This window comes from Polypterus senegalus, chromosome 2 (genome assembly GCF_016835505.1).
Source record: "Polypterus senegalus isolate Bchr_013 chromosome 2, ASM1683550v1, whole genome shotgun sequence".
NCBI classification, from domain to species: domain Eukaryota; kingdom Metazoa; phylum Chordata; class Cladistia; order Polypteriformes; family Polypteridae; genus Polypterus; species Polypterus senegalus.
Window position 1 is genome coordinate 161,706,981 of NC_053155.1, and position 17,013 is coordinate 161,723,993.

General features: G+C 38.1%; 1 protein-coding gene across 3 annotated transcripts in view; it reads left to right on the plus strand.

Annotated features, from left to right (window-relative positions):
• Positions 1–17,013, plus strand: part of usp16 (ubiquitin specific peptidase 16) — a 210,019-nt gene that overhangs the window by 93,089 nt on the left and 99,917 nt on the right. For all 3 annotated transcript variants that reach the window (XM_039744906.1, XM_039744907.1, XM_039744908.1), the window contains exon 5: positions 11,449–11,564. In XM_039744906.1, the coding sequence (XP_039600840.1) occupies positions 11,449–11,564 (116 nt within the window). The remainder of the gene's footprint in view (positions 1–11,448; positions 11,565–17,013) is intronic.

The window sequence follows — 17,013 nt, forward strand, 5'->3', positions numbered from 1 at the left end:
GTTTTGAATCGTTCAGGTGAAGGAAGTTTACAGCCAGCCAGTCCTTAATGTCAGATAGGCAGTCGAGGAGAGGTTTGGTGGAGTCAGTTGGCTTGAGGGAGAAATAAATTTGGCAGTCGTCAGCATATAGGTGATATGAAATTGCATGCTTTCTAAAAATTGCACCTAAAGGCAGGATGTAGATTGAAAAAGTAGTGGCCCTAAAATGGAACCCTGGGGAACCCACATGGGAGTGGGACTGATTCAGATGAAAAATCGTCTAGCATGACTCTGAGAGTCCTGTTGCAGAAATATGACCTGAACCAGTCGAGGGCTAAGCCAGATACACCAGCCCAGGATTGAGTCGGAGATCATGATGTCGGTGGTCGATTGTGTCGAAAGCAGCAGATAAGTCGAGAAGAACCATAACCACGTGGAATCCTGAGTCCAATGCCAAAAGGGCGTCATTTAGGACACGTAAATGCGCGTTTCTGTGCTGTGTTGGGGCCTAAAGCCTGACTGAAAAGATCCATTACCTGATGGTCCTGTAGGTGATGAGTTAATTGCTCATAAACTACTTTTCTAGTATTTTGACAAGAAAGGTAGCTTGGAGATTGGGCGAAGATTGGAAAGAATGGCAGGGTCAAGATCAGGTTTTTCACAATTGGATGTACAACTGCGTGTTTGAAAGCATGAGGAACTATAGCCGAGGATAGACTACTAGTTATGATCTTTAGGACATCATATCGAATCACAGGAAACACATCTTTCAGCAGTCTGGGCGGCACCACATCGTCCGGAGAGCCCGAAGGCTTCATTGAGGCAACGATTTTTCCAGATGGGGGAGCGAAATAGGTTCAAAGCTGGTGAGGGAACCGTGCGCAGGAGCGGCTAAATCAACAGAGCCAGAAGAAGAAATGGAGATCTGGGATCTAATGTTCGTGACCTTATCCAGAAAAAACGTGAGGATCTGATTACAAAGAGCAGTGGAGGCAGCAGAGAAAACAGTTACGGCTGGAGAGAGGACAGCATTTAGTGTTTTGTATAAGACACGTTGATCGCCAGAGTTTTTTGAGATGATGTCAGCGAAAAAACGGTTCCTTGCACCTCTGACCGCTCTCTGGTATTGGGACCACGCGTCCTCATGCAGTCGAAGGTAACAGTGAGACCATCTTTCCTCCATTTACGTTCTAGCCGCCTACAGTTTTGCCTGATGGAGCGAGTTTGTTCATTTAGCCATGGGTCATGCTTGACTTTGGATTGTCTCCGTTTGAGTGGGGCTACGACATCCATCACAGAACAGCAGGAAGTGTGGAAAGTTTGCAATAAAACATCAGCATCCGTGGATTCACATGATGTGGAGATTGGTGAAAAGCAGCTGTAAAATCTTCAGCAGCAGAGGGGAATGACACGGGAGGGGCAGTGGTGGTGGATTTACCATGCTCAACAGAGACCAAATCCAGATTAAACAGAACAGGCGAGTGATCAGAAAAGCTGGGAGGTAGAATGTCCAAGTCACTGATTCTGAGACCGAGAAAGAACCAGGTCCAGTGTGTGAACCTGTCCATGTGTTGGTCTGTTCACTAGTTGAGAGAGACCAAAGGAGTCAATAATGTCCAGAAAGTCTTTTGCTAGAGGATTAAGGGGACAGCAGACATGGACATTAAAATCACCCAAACAAAGGAAGCGATCATATCTGCAGGTAATATCAGCCAGGAAAGCTGCAAATTCATCTAAAAAGTTCTTATTGTATTTTGGAGGCGATAAATGAGTGTGCACAGCAGCGGTGGTGAGCAGACTAGTTCAAACATACTGAGCTCAAAAGTTGAAGGGGAAAATGAAAGGGGAAAGGAAGGGCGGTTGCAAATAAAATCAGATTTAAATAAGGTCAATAAGCCACCGCCAGCGCTCGCCTCGGCGTGTTGATAAAGGAACATCCGGAGGCAAAACTTCAGTGAGTGGGAGCGTCTCCCGGTAAAACCAGGTTTCAGCGGTACATAAAAAATCCAGGCCATTAGAAAGAAAAAAGTCTTTCAGGATGAAAGTTTTGTTCACGACCGATCTGGCATTTATCAGCGAAACGAACCGGCTGGGAGGGCGTCAACAGAGACGTACCAGCCGTGGCGGTTGATATTGTCATGATACGGCGTAGGTTGTTAAAGTTCACCCCCCGGCGGCGGTGGAGCGAGGCAGGGAGGTACATCGGAGCGTCCGAGGGCAAATGGCATTCCGGCAACATTACCTCATGTTGGGAGCCTGGAGAGTTGTTCCTAGAGAGGATCCGGGAAGCTCGGAGCCGAGCCCTGATGCCACCGCGCTTACCCCGGCGGCGGCGTTTCCATCGGCGACCGGCCAAGCCGTAGGCAGTGATGAGGAAAGCTGGGACTTCCTCAAACAGTCGGCCAAAGGCTTGACTGAACTCAGGGTCAGATGTTGAGAAATCCCCACACTCGTTCGAAGAGCCAGAAGGGTGAGGCGATCATAAGAAATGATCGAGTCAAGAAGAGCATCACAGGAACAGGTAAGCCGAGGAAAAAGCAGGACTAATAAGAAACAAAAAAGCCAGAGCGGCTGACGGCGTGCCTCAACAGTCGGCGCCATCTTGTAAAAGGCAGGCAGTGAGCCCACACTATCTCATTGGAAAAGTTTGGAAGACTCAGAAACCACTTAGGTCACATTTGAAAAAATAAAGAGATCACATTGTCCTTAGCACATTCATTTAAGCTCCACTGTTCTTAAGTTGTTGAAATTTGGCAGGCTCATTCCTAACAGCTTACTTACAAAAGTTGGGCAGGTTTCATTTCGAAATTCTATGTGTAATGGTCATAACTGGAAGCTATTTTTCTACATATACTGTAATGGAGTTGAGCTCGAAAGCCGTGGGACATCATCACACCTCCCACATAATCACGTGAACTGACTGTCAACGCAGTATGTAGAAAACCAGGAAGAGCTCCAAAAAGCTCTGAAGAAAACATGCATTATATAATTCAGAAGGCAGCGAAACAATAAGAAGCGAGCGAGTGACATATACAACCATATTCATGAGTACTGCTGCACTGAAACAAAGCACAGTGTAAACCTAAAGTTTAAATTAAGTTCATAGACAGGCTGCCGCTGGTGTTTGTCATGCCCACGGGTAATGCAGGATACAAGTTTAATGAGAGGATGCAGGATATAAACGAGTTTTGATCACTTTGTAACTAAGTTAAAATTGCAGGTGAGGGGCTGTGCTTATGCAAATTTTGAGAGACTGTGTTTTTGGGGGATTGACAGTTAAGGCGGGTGGGGAGTCCGTCATCATCTCCCTCTCATTCACCTCATTTCGCTCTGAGCTGCGCTCCACAGCTAACGCAGTGTTACGACTTTGTGACGCTGCCACCAAATACTCACAGAAAAATCCACAAGTTAATACACACACTGTGTCTAGAGTTTCTCCACACTGAATCCTCCAGGCACTACTTACAAAAGGTTACATTGACAATCGTGTTATTTTTAAAATATTTCCTTTTCTTAGCACAAGCACAGCTGAGAAGCTTCGATGCATATGCTCCATAACGTGTTAAAAAATCACGCATTTAATCACAAGCAAAGGGGAACTTCTGTCAATGCATGATTTCTTGGTACACCAATTACATTGATCAGCGCTTCACGATTCATTTTACCCTCGCACCTCCTTGGTTTGAGAAGTAGTATGAAAAAATATGAGGTTAACACAGAAAAACAGATCACCAATTGAAGCTTTATGAATAATCGATTCACCATCAATAATTGTTTTGGTAAAGCCATACTCAGTGTAATCCTCCTTCCATTTTATAATTTTTCCGCCACTAGCCATGATTAAATGAATGGTAAAAAAGTAAGAGCGAAGCGAGGGTGGTTAATAAAGCTAAATAAACGGAATAAATAAAGTCAAAACTTTAATATATAAAGTTAGCGTCGGTATATATGAAGTCAATACTTGTTTCTGAATATATAAAGTCAAAACTTGAATGTATAGCCTAAAGTCATTCCCAAATATATAAAGTCAAAACCTGAGTATATAAAGACGGCGTTGGAATATTTCGGAATATATAAAGTAAGCGCTGGAATATATAAAGTCCAAAACTTAAATATATAAAGTCAGCGCTGGAATCTATAAAGTCAAATCTTGAATATATAAAGTCAGCGTCGGAATATAAGCTATAAAGTAAGTGCTGCAATATATAAAGTCAAAACTTCAATGTATAAAGTCAGCATCGGAATATACAAAGTCAGCGCTGGAATATCCATCCATTTCCCAACACGTTGAATCCGACCACAGGGTTACGGGGGTCTGCTGGAGACAATCCCAGCCAACACTGGGCGCAAGGCAGGAACCAATCCTGGGCAGGGCACATGCATCAGTTTCAAAACATTAACCGAGCAGTGTTTTTTAAATTTATTTTTCTGAATACATTTTTGTTAAAGTTCAGTTCAGAGTCGTTTCAATCAGTAGATTTTGACTTTCACTTTATATATTCAAGAGTGAGTTTTTATACTCCAATGTTGATTTTATATAATCAGGAATGACTTTATAAATTCTGACGCTGACTTTATATATTCAGGTTTTGACTTTATATATTCTAGCGATGACTTTATATATTCAAGTTTTGACTTTATATATTCCGACAGAGACTTTATATATTCAAGTTTTGACTTCATATATTCGGGAATGACTTTATATATTCAAGTTTTGACTTTATATATTCTGACGCCAACTTTATATATTTACAAAATCAATTTATTTGCATGTTTGGTACCCCATAGTATATGTGTGTTTGTATATATGTACACATGTATGTATGTATGTGTATATATATATATATATATATACGCCATATATATATATGCCAGCAACACTCATGACAATGACAAAACAATTACATTGTCAATCATTTTACGTTATTATTAAAATGTTTCCTTTTCTTTTTACTTCTCCGCTGCCAAGCGCGGGTATTTTGCTATACACTGTGTGCACAATTATTAGGCAAGTGAGTATTTTGACCATATCATCATTTTTATGCATATATTCCATCTCCAAGCTGTATTAACTTGAATGCTTATTGGATTTAAGCACGTCAGGTGATGTGTATTTGTGTAATGAGGGAGGGTGTGGCCTAAGGAGATCAACACCCTATATCAAGGTGTGCAGAATTATTAGGCAGCTAGTTTTCCTCGGGCAAAATGGGCCAAAAAAGAGATTTAACTGACTCTGAAAAGTCAAAAATTGTAAAAAGTCTTTCAGAGGGATGCAGCACTTTTGGAATTGCTAAGATATTGGTGTGTGATCACAGAACCATCAAACATTTTGTTGCAAATAGTCAACAGGGTCGCAAGAAACGTGTTGAGAACAAAAGATGCAAATTAGCTGCCAAAGATTTGAGAAGAATCAAACGTGAAGCTACCAGGAACCCATTATCCTCCAGTACTTTCATATTCCAGAGCTGCAACCTACCTGGAGTGCCCAGAAGTACAAGGTGTTCAGTGCTCAAAGACATGGCCAAGGTAAGGAGGGCTGAAACCCAACCACCACTGAACAAGAAACATAAGTTGAAACGTCAAAACTGGGCCAAGAAATATCTGAAGACAGATTTTTTTCAAAGGTTTTATGGACCGATGAGATGAGAGTGACTCTTGATGGACCTGTGGATCAGTAATGGGCACAGAGCTCCACTCCAACGTGGAGGTGGGGTACTGGTATGAGCTGGTATTTTTAAAGATGAGCTAGTTGGACCTTTTGCATTGAAGATGAACTCAAAATCAACTCCCAAACCTACTGCCAGTTTTTGAAGACACTTTCTTCAAACAGTGATACAGGAAAAGACCATGATTTTTATGCAGGCCAATGCTCCATCACTTGCATCGAAGTTCTCCACTGCATGGCCAGCCAGTAAAGGCCTTAAAGATGAAGGAATAATGACATGGCCCCCTTCCTCATCTGACCTAAACCCTATCGAGAACTTGTGGGCACTTCTTAAACGCTAGATTTACGGGGGAGAAAAACAATACACCTCTCTGAAGAGTGTCTGGGAGGCTGTAGTCACTGCTCCACAAAAAGCTGATCGTCAACAGATCAAGAAACTGACAGACTCCATGAATGGAAAGGCTTATGACTGTTATTGGAAAGAAGGGTGGCTATATTGGTCATTGATTGATTGATTGATTTTTTTGAAATGTCAGAGATGTTTATTTGTAAATTTTGAGGTGTTTGTTTATTATTCTCACTATAACAGATGAAAATAAACAAGTGAGATGGGAAAATTTTCATTTTCCTTTAGTTGCATAATAAATCTGCACACTAATAGTTGCCTAATAATTGTGCGCACATATGTATTCCCCTGATGATGTTCACACTCACATTTCCGTTGTGAAACATTCAGGTTTCAGGTTTATTAACATTTTGGATTGACTGATAGCACTGTGTTTGTTCCATATTAAAATTAATCCTCAAAAACACAACTTGCCTAATAATTGTGCACACAGTGTATATATATATATATATATATATATATATATATATATATATATATATATATATATATATATATATATATATAGATAGATAGATAGATATATAGATATATATAGATATGACAACAACACTCATATCAAAGACAAAACAATTACATTAACAATCATGTTACGTTATTTTTAAAATTTTTCCTTTTCTTTATCATAACTTCTTTAACACACTACTTCTCCGCTGCAAAGCGTGGGTATTCTGCTAGTATTACATATTTATGAGTGGCAAAAGTATGTGAACCTTTGCTTTCAGTATCTGGTGTGACCCCCCTTTGCAGCAATAACTGCAACTAAACGTTTCCGGTAACTTTTGATCATTCCTGCACACCAACTTGGAGGAATTTTAGCCCATTCCTCCTTACAGAACAGCTCCAACTCTGGGATGTTGGTGGGTTTTCTCACATTAACTGCTCGCTTTAGGTCCTTCCACAACATTTTGATTGGATTAAGGTCAGGACTTTGACTTGGCCATTCCAAAACATTAACTTTATTCTTCTTTAACCATTCTTTGATAGAATGACTTGTGTGCTTAGGGTTGTTGTCGTGCTGCATGACCCACTATCTCTTGAGATTCAGTTCATGGACAGATGTCCTGACATTTCCTTTATAATTCTCTGATATAATTCAGAATTCATTGTTCCATCAATGAAGGCAAGCCGTCCTGGCCCAGATGCAGCAAAACAGGCCCAAACCATGATACTACCACCACCATGTTTCACAGATGGGATAAGGTTCTTACACTGGAATGAAGTGTTTTCCTTTCTCCAAACATAACGCTTTTCATTTAAACCAAAAAGTTCTATTTTGGTCTCATCCGTCCACAAAACATTCTTCCAATAGCTTTCTGGTTTGTTCACGTGATCTTTAGCAAACTGCTAAAATGTTTTTTTTTGGAGAGCAGTGGCTTTCTCCTTGCAACCCTACCATGCACAGCATTGTTGTTCAGTGTTCTCCTGATGGTGGACTCATGAACATGAACATTAGCCAATGTGAGAGAGGCCTTCAGTTGCTTAGAAGTTACCCTGGGGTCCTTTGTGACCTCGCCGACTATTACACGCCTTGCTGTTGGAGTGATCTTTGTTGGTCAACCACTCCTGGGGAGGGTAACAATGGTCTTGAATTTCCTCCATTTGTACACAATCTGTCTGACTGTGGATTGGTGGTCCAAACTCTTTAGAGATGGTTTTGTAACCTTTTCCAGCCTGATTTGCATCAACAACTCTTTTTCTAAGGTCCTCACAAATCTCCTTTGTTCGTGCCATGATACACTTCCACAAACATGTTGTGAAGAGCAGACATTGATAGATCCCTGTTCTTTAAATAACATAGGGTGCCCACTCACACCTGATTTTCATTCCATTGATTGAAAACACCTGACTCTAATTTCACCTTCAAACTAACTGCTAATCCTAGAGGTTCATATACTTTCATACACTCACAAATATGTAATTATTTTCATGTTAAAAGAACCCTGGGAATTTAGGGTAATTGCATGTCAAATCATGACACTTCTGGACCTCATCATCACAGATTTTGATGAAACTTGGCATGCTGATATGGTCCTGTGAGTAACCAATGGAACTGAAATTCCACTTGTCTTGGAACATCTCCAGAAAATTTGCTTTCTGGTTTTTGATTTGTTGCTGAGATATCGTTACTTATAGATAGCATCATGTGATTTCACATCACTAATGTGCTTTTTTTCATAGAAGCCATATCGACATGAAATATATTACAAGCATAGGTGTAATTAATGACATTAATTAAGCTTCCAATTATGCTACACTGAAATTGACAGATGTGGTTAGAGTAGCCAAAAATTGTACTCAAGTAAGAGTAACTTTACTTCAAAATAATATTACTCAAGTAGAAGTAAAAAGTAGCCATCCAAAAAATTACTCAAGTAAGAGTAAAAAAGTACTTGGTGAAAAGACTACTCAAGTACTGAGTAACTGTTTGATCCTAATAAATTATTTATTTTTAGAAATATCGTAATAAGACAGACACACAAATAAAATAATGTGCATATTCTGCTATTTCCAAATAATAAAATAAAAAATGAGTAAAAATAAATAACATCTTTACAAAATAAAGATACACAAATAACACAACGTTCCAAATCTCAGTTTTTCACAACAAAGCTTTTAAAGCCAATACCTATACATAGGTAACATGTATGTTTGAACAGTGCAAACTACTTACAGTGACAAGATATACTGTAACCACATCGACCGGTAGATCGGAAAGGTAGTGCAGGTAGATCGCGTTGCATTCAAAAAAAATTTTTTTTAAATGTTAGTCTATAATATATCCTCCCTATGGCATTTGCCACTTGATTGACATACAGGGCGGCCAGTCTGAGATCTCTTTTCTTCTAACACACTGGTCATCCCGCACGCACCATCAAACGCGCAAGCTGCTGCATTACTACGGCTGTCTAAGTGATCTAGTTAGCCTTCCAATTTATATTGACTAAAGAAGGGATTTAAAAAAAAAAATTGTTGGTTATGGACTGGATGTGGAATTGGAAGAGGATTTTTTTTCTCTCACAATGTCACAATCGAAGTGCATTTGTCTGATCTGTCAATCTATCATTGCTATTCCAAAGAAGGAAAATGTGGAAAGGCACTTTCAAACTGTTCATAAAAATACGAAACTGACTTCCTTCCGAAAAGCGATCTGAGAAAGAGAAAGGAGAGGGAACTAAAATCCCAGTTAAGCAGACAGCCGTAATTTTTCACTCGGCTTAATTCAAAAGCAAAGGCAGACACACCAAAGTATCATTCCGGGTGAGTCACTCGATCATTAAGCATAAGAAGTCCTTCCAAGATGGAGAGATGATAAAAGATGCCTTCGTTGAGGCAGATGGCTCGGGAGAAATTCCTGCTGAGATTTCAAGACCTCTGGCTGGAGAAAAAGGAGTTTCTCCGTGTCATTAAACATGCAGAATGCAAGCAACTTAATAACGATCAATGGCCGCTAGACTTGGCATTTTTTTTCCAATCTGACCAACATGTTGAATGAGCTTAATTTACAGCTGCAAGGAAAAGAGAAAATCATGGTCAATTTGATTAGCTCAGTTAATGTTTTTAAACAAAAAATGCAACATCTGTACTCAAAGCTGCAGCGCCTTGATTTGGTTAACATCTAAAACCTCACATTAAAGCTGGAGATGCAATGGAAGGCGTTTGCGCAACTTGACAACATACACTACACAGAGCTGACTGAAAATTGTCTGTCAGACTTCGACTGACGGTTTCAAGACTCAGCTTTACTTGAGCCAATCACAACTTTTAAGTGCTAATACATTTAGGGAAGATTTTGAGGGTGATTCACCCACATCAAAAATTGCAACACTGTTTCACCTAAAACTCCTCTACAGTGGAGGATGAGATTTTGACACTACAGGATGACATTCAGCTGAAGTATGGGGCTCATGGACAGTTTTGGAACTTACTCACAGATGAAAAGTACCCAAACATGAGGAAATTTGCTACCTCCTTGACTACATTATTTGCCTCTACTTATTTATGCGAGTCAGCCTTTTCCCACATGAAGATTATTAAATCCAAATACTGTAGTGATCATAAATGTATTGAATTGTTATTGTGCCATAAGGGTTATTCAGTTATGCAAGGTACGACAACATATATTTTACGTATAAAGTATACTCTGAATTACATAAATCATTTTTGAGATCATGCACTCTTTCATTGTATGTTTTCAGAAAATGGCAATTTTCTGAAAACATACAATGAAAGAGTGCATAATATCAAAAATTATTACTTAATTTAATCCCTTTTAGTAGGCCAGTGTCTCAAGTGTGAACTAAGAGAAAAACTAAAACTATTCTGATTGTACCATTAATTCTATTTTATTTTAGTTACTTTAGCATTATTGTCTTTTTTATACATTTTTAACTATAATGTTTATTTTTAAATCAGTTAAAATTATATTTTCACTACTAGTTCTGGCTTTAGTCTTAGTTTTTATGAACCCTAATAACACTGTACCATTCACTGATTACTAACTGATATTCAGCATCATTGTAAGGAATTGTGGTTTTGATGCACATGTAATGATATCTCAGCAACAACTCCAAAACCAAATACCAAATTTTCTGGAGATGTTCATGACATTATAAGCTAGCTTTAGTAAAAAAAAAAAAGACAAATTTTAATATATAGTTTTTTCACTATTCAGTTTTTAATATTATAATCATTCATAACATGGTAATTTTTATTTCTGGGATTGCATATTATTTACACAAAATAAAGAGCTGGGAAACAATATGAGAACCATTTCTGTGCCACTTATATTTAGGGAGAAATAGCCAGTCAAAATCATAACCCCTACCCCCCCAATAAGTGTGATGAATTGACATGGAATTACCCTATAATAATTTGTACTGTTTCTGAAGCAGTGATGCTCCATCAATCACAGTTTCATTATCCTGATACATTATTAAGCATAACAAGGAAATTTATTTTTATTATTTTGGATAAGGAAAATTGGTTAATACATTTTAATTATTTTGGAAAGGAAAATTTGAGTAAGAAAAAAAAATCTGATATCCTACCCATTTCTTTATGCTTTGTCAAGAACTACTGAAGATGGTTTTGAAGGTCCGTTAAAGAACTTTGCCTGGCTCTTCTGGGATATCTTTCTAACAGAACTGAAAATAATGTGCATTAAAGTGAATTTCCTTCTGGCAATGTGACATAGTGAATAATGTAGGCAGCTATGCTGGCAATAATGCTGTGGATTGGATATTTTTTATTTGTCCTAAATTTAGAAAAAGCTGAACTTAAGCAAACATAAAACTTTTAGCCCTGAGAAAATGGACAATTGAAAACAGAGAAATTAACTCACAACTGAGAGTTTATGTCTAACATTTCCTCATTTTTCTTGTTATTTTTCTATTAGGTGCTACATATGTGATGATTATGTGCAGTACTCCAGCACAGGACATTTGGGACAGCTTGTAACGTATTTTCAAAAGCTATATTTTTCAGGGCCAAGTAAGAAAAATAAAACTAAATGTAAGTGTATATTTGTTTTCATTTTTTGTGAATTGTGTTATTTAATTTGCTACTTTACTAAAAATTTAAATCTGTTCACACCCTAATTTTATAAATTGCATATATATGAAAAGTACTTGTGATGAGGTAATATGTTTTTTTGAACTGAATTAGAGATATTTACTCATAATCCTAGGAGGGTATTCCCTGAATTGCGCTCATGAAATCAAGACTTAGCCGAGTAAGTCCTACTTGAATAAGCCTTGTTTTCCAGTTAGAGCTCAGTTGGTTTGACAGACACCAAGTGTTTTTCTTTAACTCAGCAAGGGCTTGAGCAATACCTGATTATGCATTCACTTGTGTGATTTAAGCAGCCCTGAGAACCAATCATTGGTAACATCAATCAGGGCTCAAAAAGTACAGAGGATAGTGCAGTATTGGCAGATGAGTATCTGTGACTTTGGGCATGAAACTGTTGCGATGCATGGTGTATTATGGGACAGCTTCAAACGTAAACTGAGACAGTGGAAGCCCTTTCAGCAGTTGTTCAAGAGTCAACAGTTATAAAAAAAAAAAAAGATATGGGTCCGCTATAAAAAAAAATTGAGAGAGTCTGCAAGGCAATCTATAGCAGACCAATACCGGGTACAAGTACATTACAGTTCTGAATATGTGTATTGCATAATTAAATATTAATAGCTTTATTCAATTTAAAAAGTGTAAGCATATTAGTTTGTGAATGTCACATTTAAAACAAGTGTGCAGTAGCAATATGAAGCCCATTTTTTAGCAACTGAAAATTACATTCAGGAACATGCTTCAGAATTCGTAAAATATAAATTTATATGCAAACATACATTGAACACTTAACAATCAAAGGAAGCGGAAGCTTCTGACACAGATGCAATATCCCTGTATCACTTTTGCTGATTGTCCTCATGATAATGTAAGACTGCAAAATAAAACTGGAGAGTCATGTCAATATCATGTAAAAAGAACGGATCTGTGCATTGATGGTATGAAAAATTTGTATTTTGCATATTCAGTCCCTAGTTAGCTTGGCAGTGCCATTTATTCACATAATAGGTAATTGAATGGATAGTAATAATTTGAAATATTCAGTAATAAATAACCCCTAATAATAAAAAAGCAACAGTAGTAACAAGTGTAACAAATGTATTGCATATAAATATGCTAAAGGAGCAAATCTGTGGGTGGGGGCAGCACAAAGATCAGAGACCAGACAGCCAGGGGTACATTACATATCTGTGCACTACTTTGGTGTTAAAGGTTTTCTGACTCAGAATTGGTACTTTTTGTAGTTGACAATTTTAATGGGATGGAAAACACATTTTTCAACTTTTTTTTTATTACTACTATATCTTTTCCTTTTATCTCTCCCTGATAAAAAAGGCAATGGTGATGAATGGCGTAATAATTTAGATGTGATATCCTATTTATTCTTGTCATTTTTCAATAAACAGTATAGCTTTTAATGTTTTTACCACTTTGCAACAACAAACATTAATTTAAACAATAGTATAACTAAGAATGCAGCAATGTTAAATGTGCTAAAAAAAAGACAAAAAATCTATGTAACTCAGGCATGTCAAACTCACTACCATTGGTGGGCCGCTTTGACTGCCATACGTGCGTCAGTGGGCCGCACTGTAACAAATACTATTATACATAGTTATTGTAGCTTTCTTTCCAATACTGAAAACTTTAAAAAATGTAACACTTAAAGTTTAAAGAAAAGCAATTTATTTCCATACACTCTCTGTACAACAGCGTACAATTAGAGTCTTAGCCTCTTAGCTAGGTCCTTATATTATTATATTATACTAGACATTAAGCCTGTTACAATAATGGGCACTAGAACAGTAGTGCATAAACATTAGCAGGAACAGTCTATATTAAATGGCAAGGGACCTTGTATGTGGCTGTAATATGCGTCACTGTATTTTGTGCCTTTAATTTTCTGTCACAGTAATACTGGTTTGTATTTCCGTAAAATGCCTGTAATTTTCTCTGACAGTAATACAGTGGAACCTCGGTTCACGACCATAATTCATTCAAAACTCTGGTCGAAACCCGATTTGGTCGTGAACCGAAGTAATTTCCCCCATAGGATTCTATGTAAATACAATTAATCCGTTCCAGACTGAACGAACTGTATGTAAATATATTTTTTTTTAAGTTTCTAAGCACAAATACCGTAGATCCCGGAATACAGGCTGACCCGGTATATTAGCCGAACCCCTTCTCTACCTACTAAATTACATGTATTTGCCGATGACCGGTATTTAAGCCGACCCCCTTCTCCAAGCAAAATTTTCAAAATTTCCTTAAAAGTGTCTCTTCGGGTATATTTATAATGTTTATCGGCGAGAATTTGAGACTGCCGGGACTTTTTGATATATAATATAATGTGCATAATTTACCAAAACACCAATAATTGTTCTAATGTAATAACCAAAAAGTGTCTAGCCTACTTCGATTAAGCTAGGAGCATGGCAGCACGCATGGTCGCAGCGGCTCAGGGCTCTCCTTTTCCGTGCACTTTTTTGTTGTTTTTGTTGTTTTTTTTTGTCCTTGTTTGTGCACGATCGGTTCGACAAACATCCGCTACACCATTCAGAACCTTATAGACATCGGTGTCCAGAGCCAGACATCTGTTTCAAGTGTTTTTCATCACACGCACAACATCCCAGACAACATAGCGAGACCAGCGGGCTCTCCGTGGATTGTTGTCGGGTCTAGGAGACAACACAGACGGAGGAGAGAAAGAAAGCAGAAGCGGGGCCGCAGATCCGGCGTTATGCTAAAGCTAAAAAACAACCATACAAGCCCTATACAGAACTTTTTTCTGCACTGAAGGAGCTGCTTTTAATCTCATTGTAGATGCGTATAGTGACAATAAAAAGCATTCTATTCTAGAAACAATTTCATACTATACTCACCATTTAATTTGACATCTTTGGGCTGCAGGAAGGGAGGAGATATTTCCACACAATGTCCATCTTCGTTTCGATTGCGATCGCTTTCTTTTACCTTCTCTTCCTACCTTAGCAATTATGTGTCTTGCTTGGTCTTAATGAATTATATATATAGGTAAATCACTGCAATGACGGAAATTACATCCACAAACAAATGTCTCTCGGCTCCGACTGACGCTACTAACGCTCTCAGTTGTTTGTTTACAATCGCGCAAGTGGATACACGTGACCGCATCCATTTCGTAACGCAAGATGTTGGTCGTAAATCAAAACAAAAAATTTTATTTTAAACTTCCCGATAATTTATTATAAATTTTATTAATAAAATCAACAACTAAAACACTTTTTTGAATAAATTCTTTATTTAATTTAAAGTACCGGCATGCAAAGTAACTTCTTCATCTGAAAGATGGCTCTGTGGTTTCGTCATTATTTACTTCCGTATTCATCGGCAAAACCGGCATTGCGCTGGGAATCTGAAACGATACTCGTTGTATAAACTGACCCCCAAACTCCAAGCCAAAAATCTAGGACGAAATTCTCAGCTTATATAACGGGATCTACGGTATAGTTAATTATACCATATAATGCACAGCATAATAGTAAACTAAATGTAAAAACATTGAATAACACTAAGAAAACCTTGAACAACAGAGAAAACTAACACTACAAGAGTTTGCGCTATAGCGTTACGACCCACTCACTAAAAACACTTTTTTTAATGAGTTTTAAGCACAGGGAAAAAAATGAACATTTGAAAAATCCGCAATTTAATAAGCAACCAAAAAAAGTAACATTACAACAATGCACGCGTGCGCCTGTGTGTGTGTGTCTCTCTCTCGCGCGCCTGTATGTGTGTGTGTCTCTCTCGCACGCACCTGTGTGTCTCTCTTGCGTGCCTGTGTGTGTGTGTGTGTCTGTCTCACAGGCCTGTGTGTTTGTGTCTCTCTCTCTTGCGCGCACACCAGAGTGTGTGTGTGTGTGTGTGTGTGTGTGTGTCTCTCACGCGCCTGTATGTATGTGTGTGTGTGTGTATCTCACTAGCACGCCTATGTGTGCACCTGCAAAGGGAAACACGTGCGGCCCCGCGCATGCGCACTTCACCAGAAGACACACACACGGACACCTGGACGCACACAAGGGTTTTATTAAAGAGGATTCATTGCTTATATAGGAGTGTTACAGTGTGAGATCTATTTCTTTTGTCCCAACACTTGGCATCTCTTGTTAGTAACCAGTTCATCAATATCAGGCTTGAAATCTTTTGCAGCTGCAACTTTTATGAGGGATGAAAGGTGCTCGACAGTAAGTTTTGAGCGATGTGGGGTTTTGGTAGTTTTCATTAACAAAAACAGTTGCTCACAAAGGTAAGTGCTTCCGAACATAGACAGTACTCTCGATGCCAACTTACAGATTTGCACATACGAGGGTAGCAGGTAAGGATACAAGCCTGGCACAACAACTTCATTGTATTTTGCCTTCAGAATAGAATCTGACTGCAGGTCAATCAATTCCATTTGGATATTCTCAGGCACATTCTCAACGTTGTAAGAGAACAGCGCAAAGTCCTGTTCGTGTGAACTGAAATCACAAAAATGCTCACTGAATTCATTGCTCAGTAATTCAAGTTGGAAAACAAATGCTTCAAAAATCAAATTTTACTTTACTAAGTTGACTTCAAAGTTTATATTATAAAATAAGCTTATATGCAAAAAGCCACCTGACCTACACTAATTTTACAAACTCAAAATCACAAAAATATGTTAATAAATAACTCACCAACTTCTCGCGTCCACTTCAGATCTTCAGCTGTAGTCTGCACTAACTGTTTGTTACAATACTAGCAGAGAAAGAATCGGTGGCCCGTTCGCGCGCCAATGCCAATATGGTATCTTATGCACGGCAGATGGCCACGTCTGTTGCAGACACTGCATAGCCGCCTCGTGCTCATGACACGCCGCTATATGCTGTGACCTGACATTTGCGCGCCGATTAAAATGCGCCGACAAAATCGCGAAAGTTTCATTACATATGAATTACTAGATTAAAGCATATATAATAACTAGCAAAATACCCGCGATTCGCAGCGGAGAAGTAGTGTGTTAAAGAAGTTAAGAAAAAGAAAAGAAAACGTTTTAAAAATAATGTAACATGATTGTCAATGTAATTATTTTGTCACTGTTATGAGTGTTGCTGTCATATATATATATATATATACACACACACACACACACACACACATATACACATATACATATATACATATCTACATATACACACACACACATATAAACATATACACATATGCATATATACATATCTACATATACACATATCTATATATATATATATATATATATATATACATATATATATATATATACGCATACATACATACACATATATATATATATATATATACACACAGACACATATTTATACATATATATACAGATGTACATATATACACA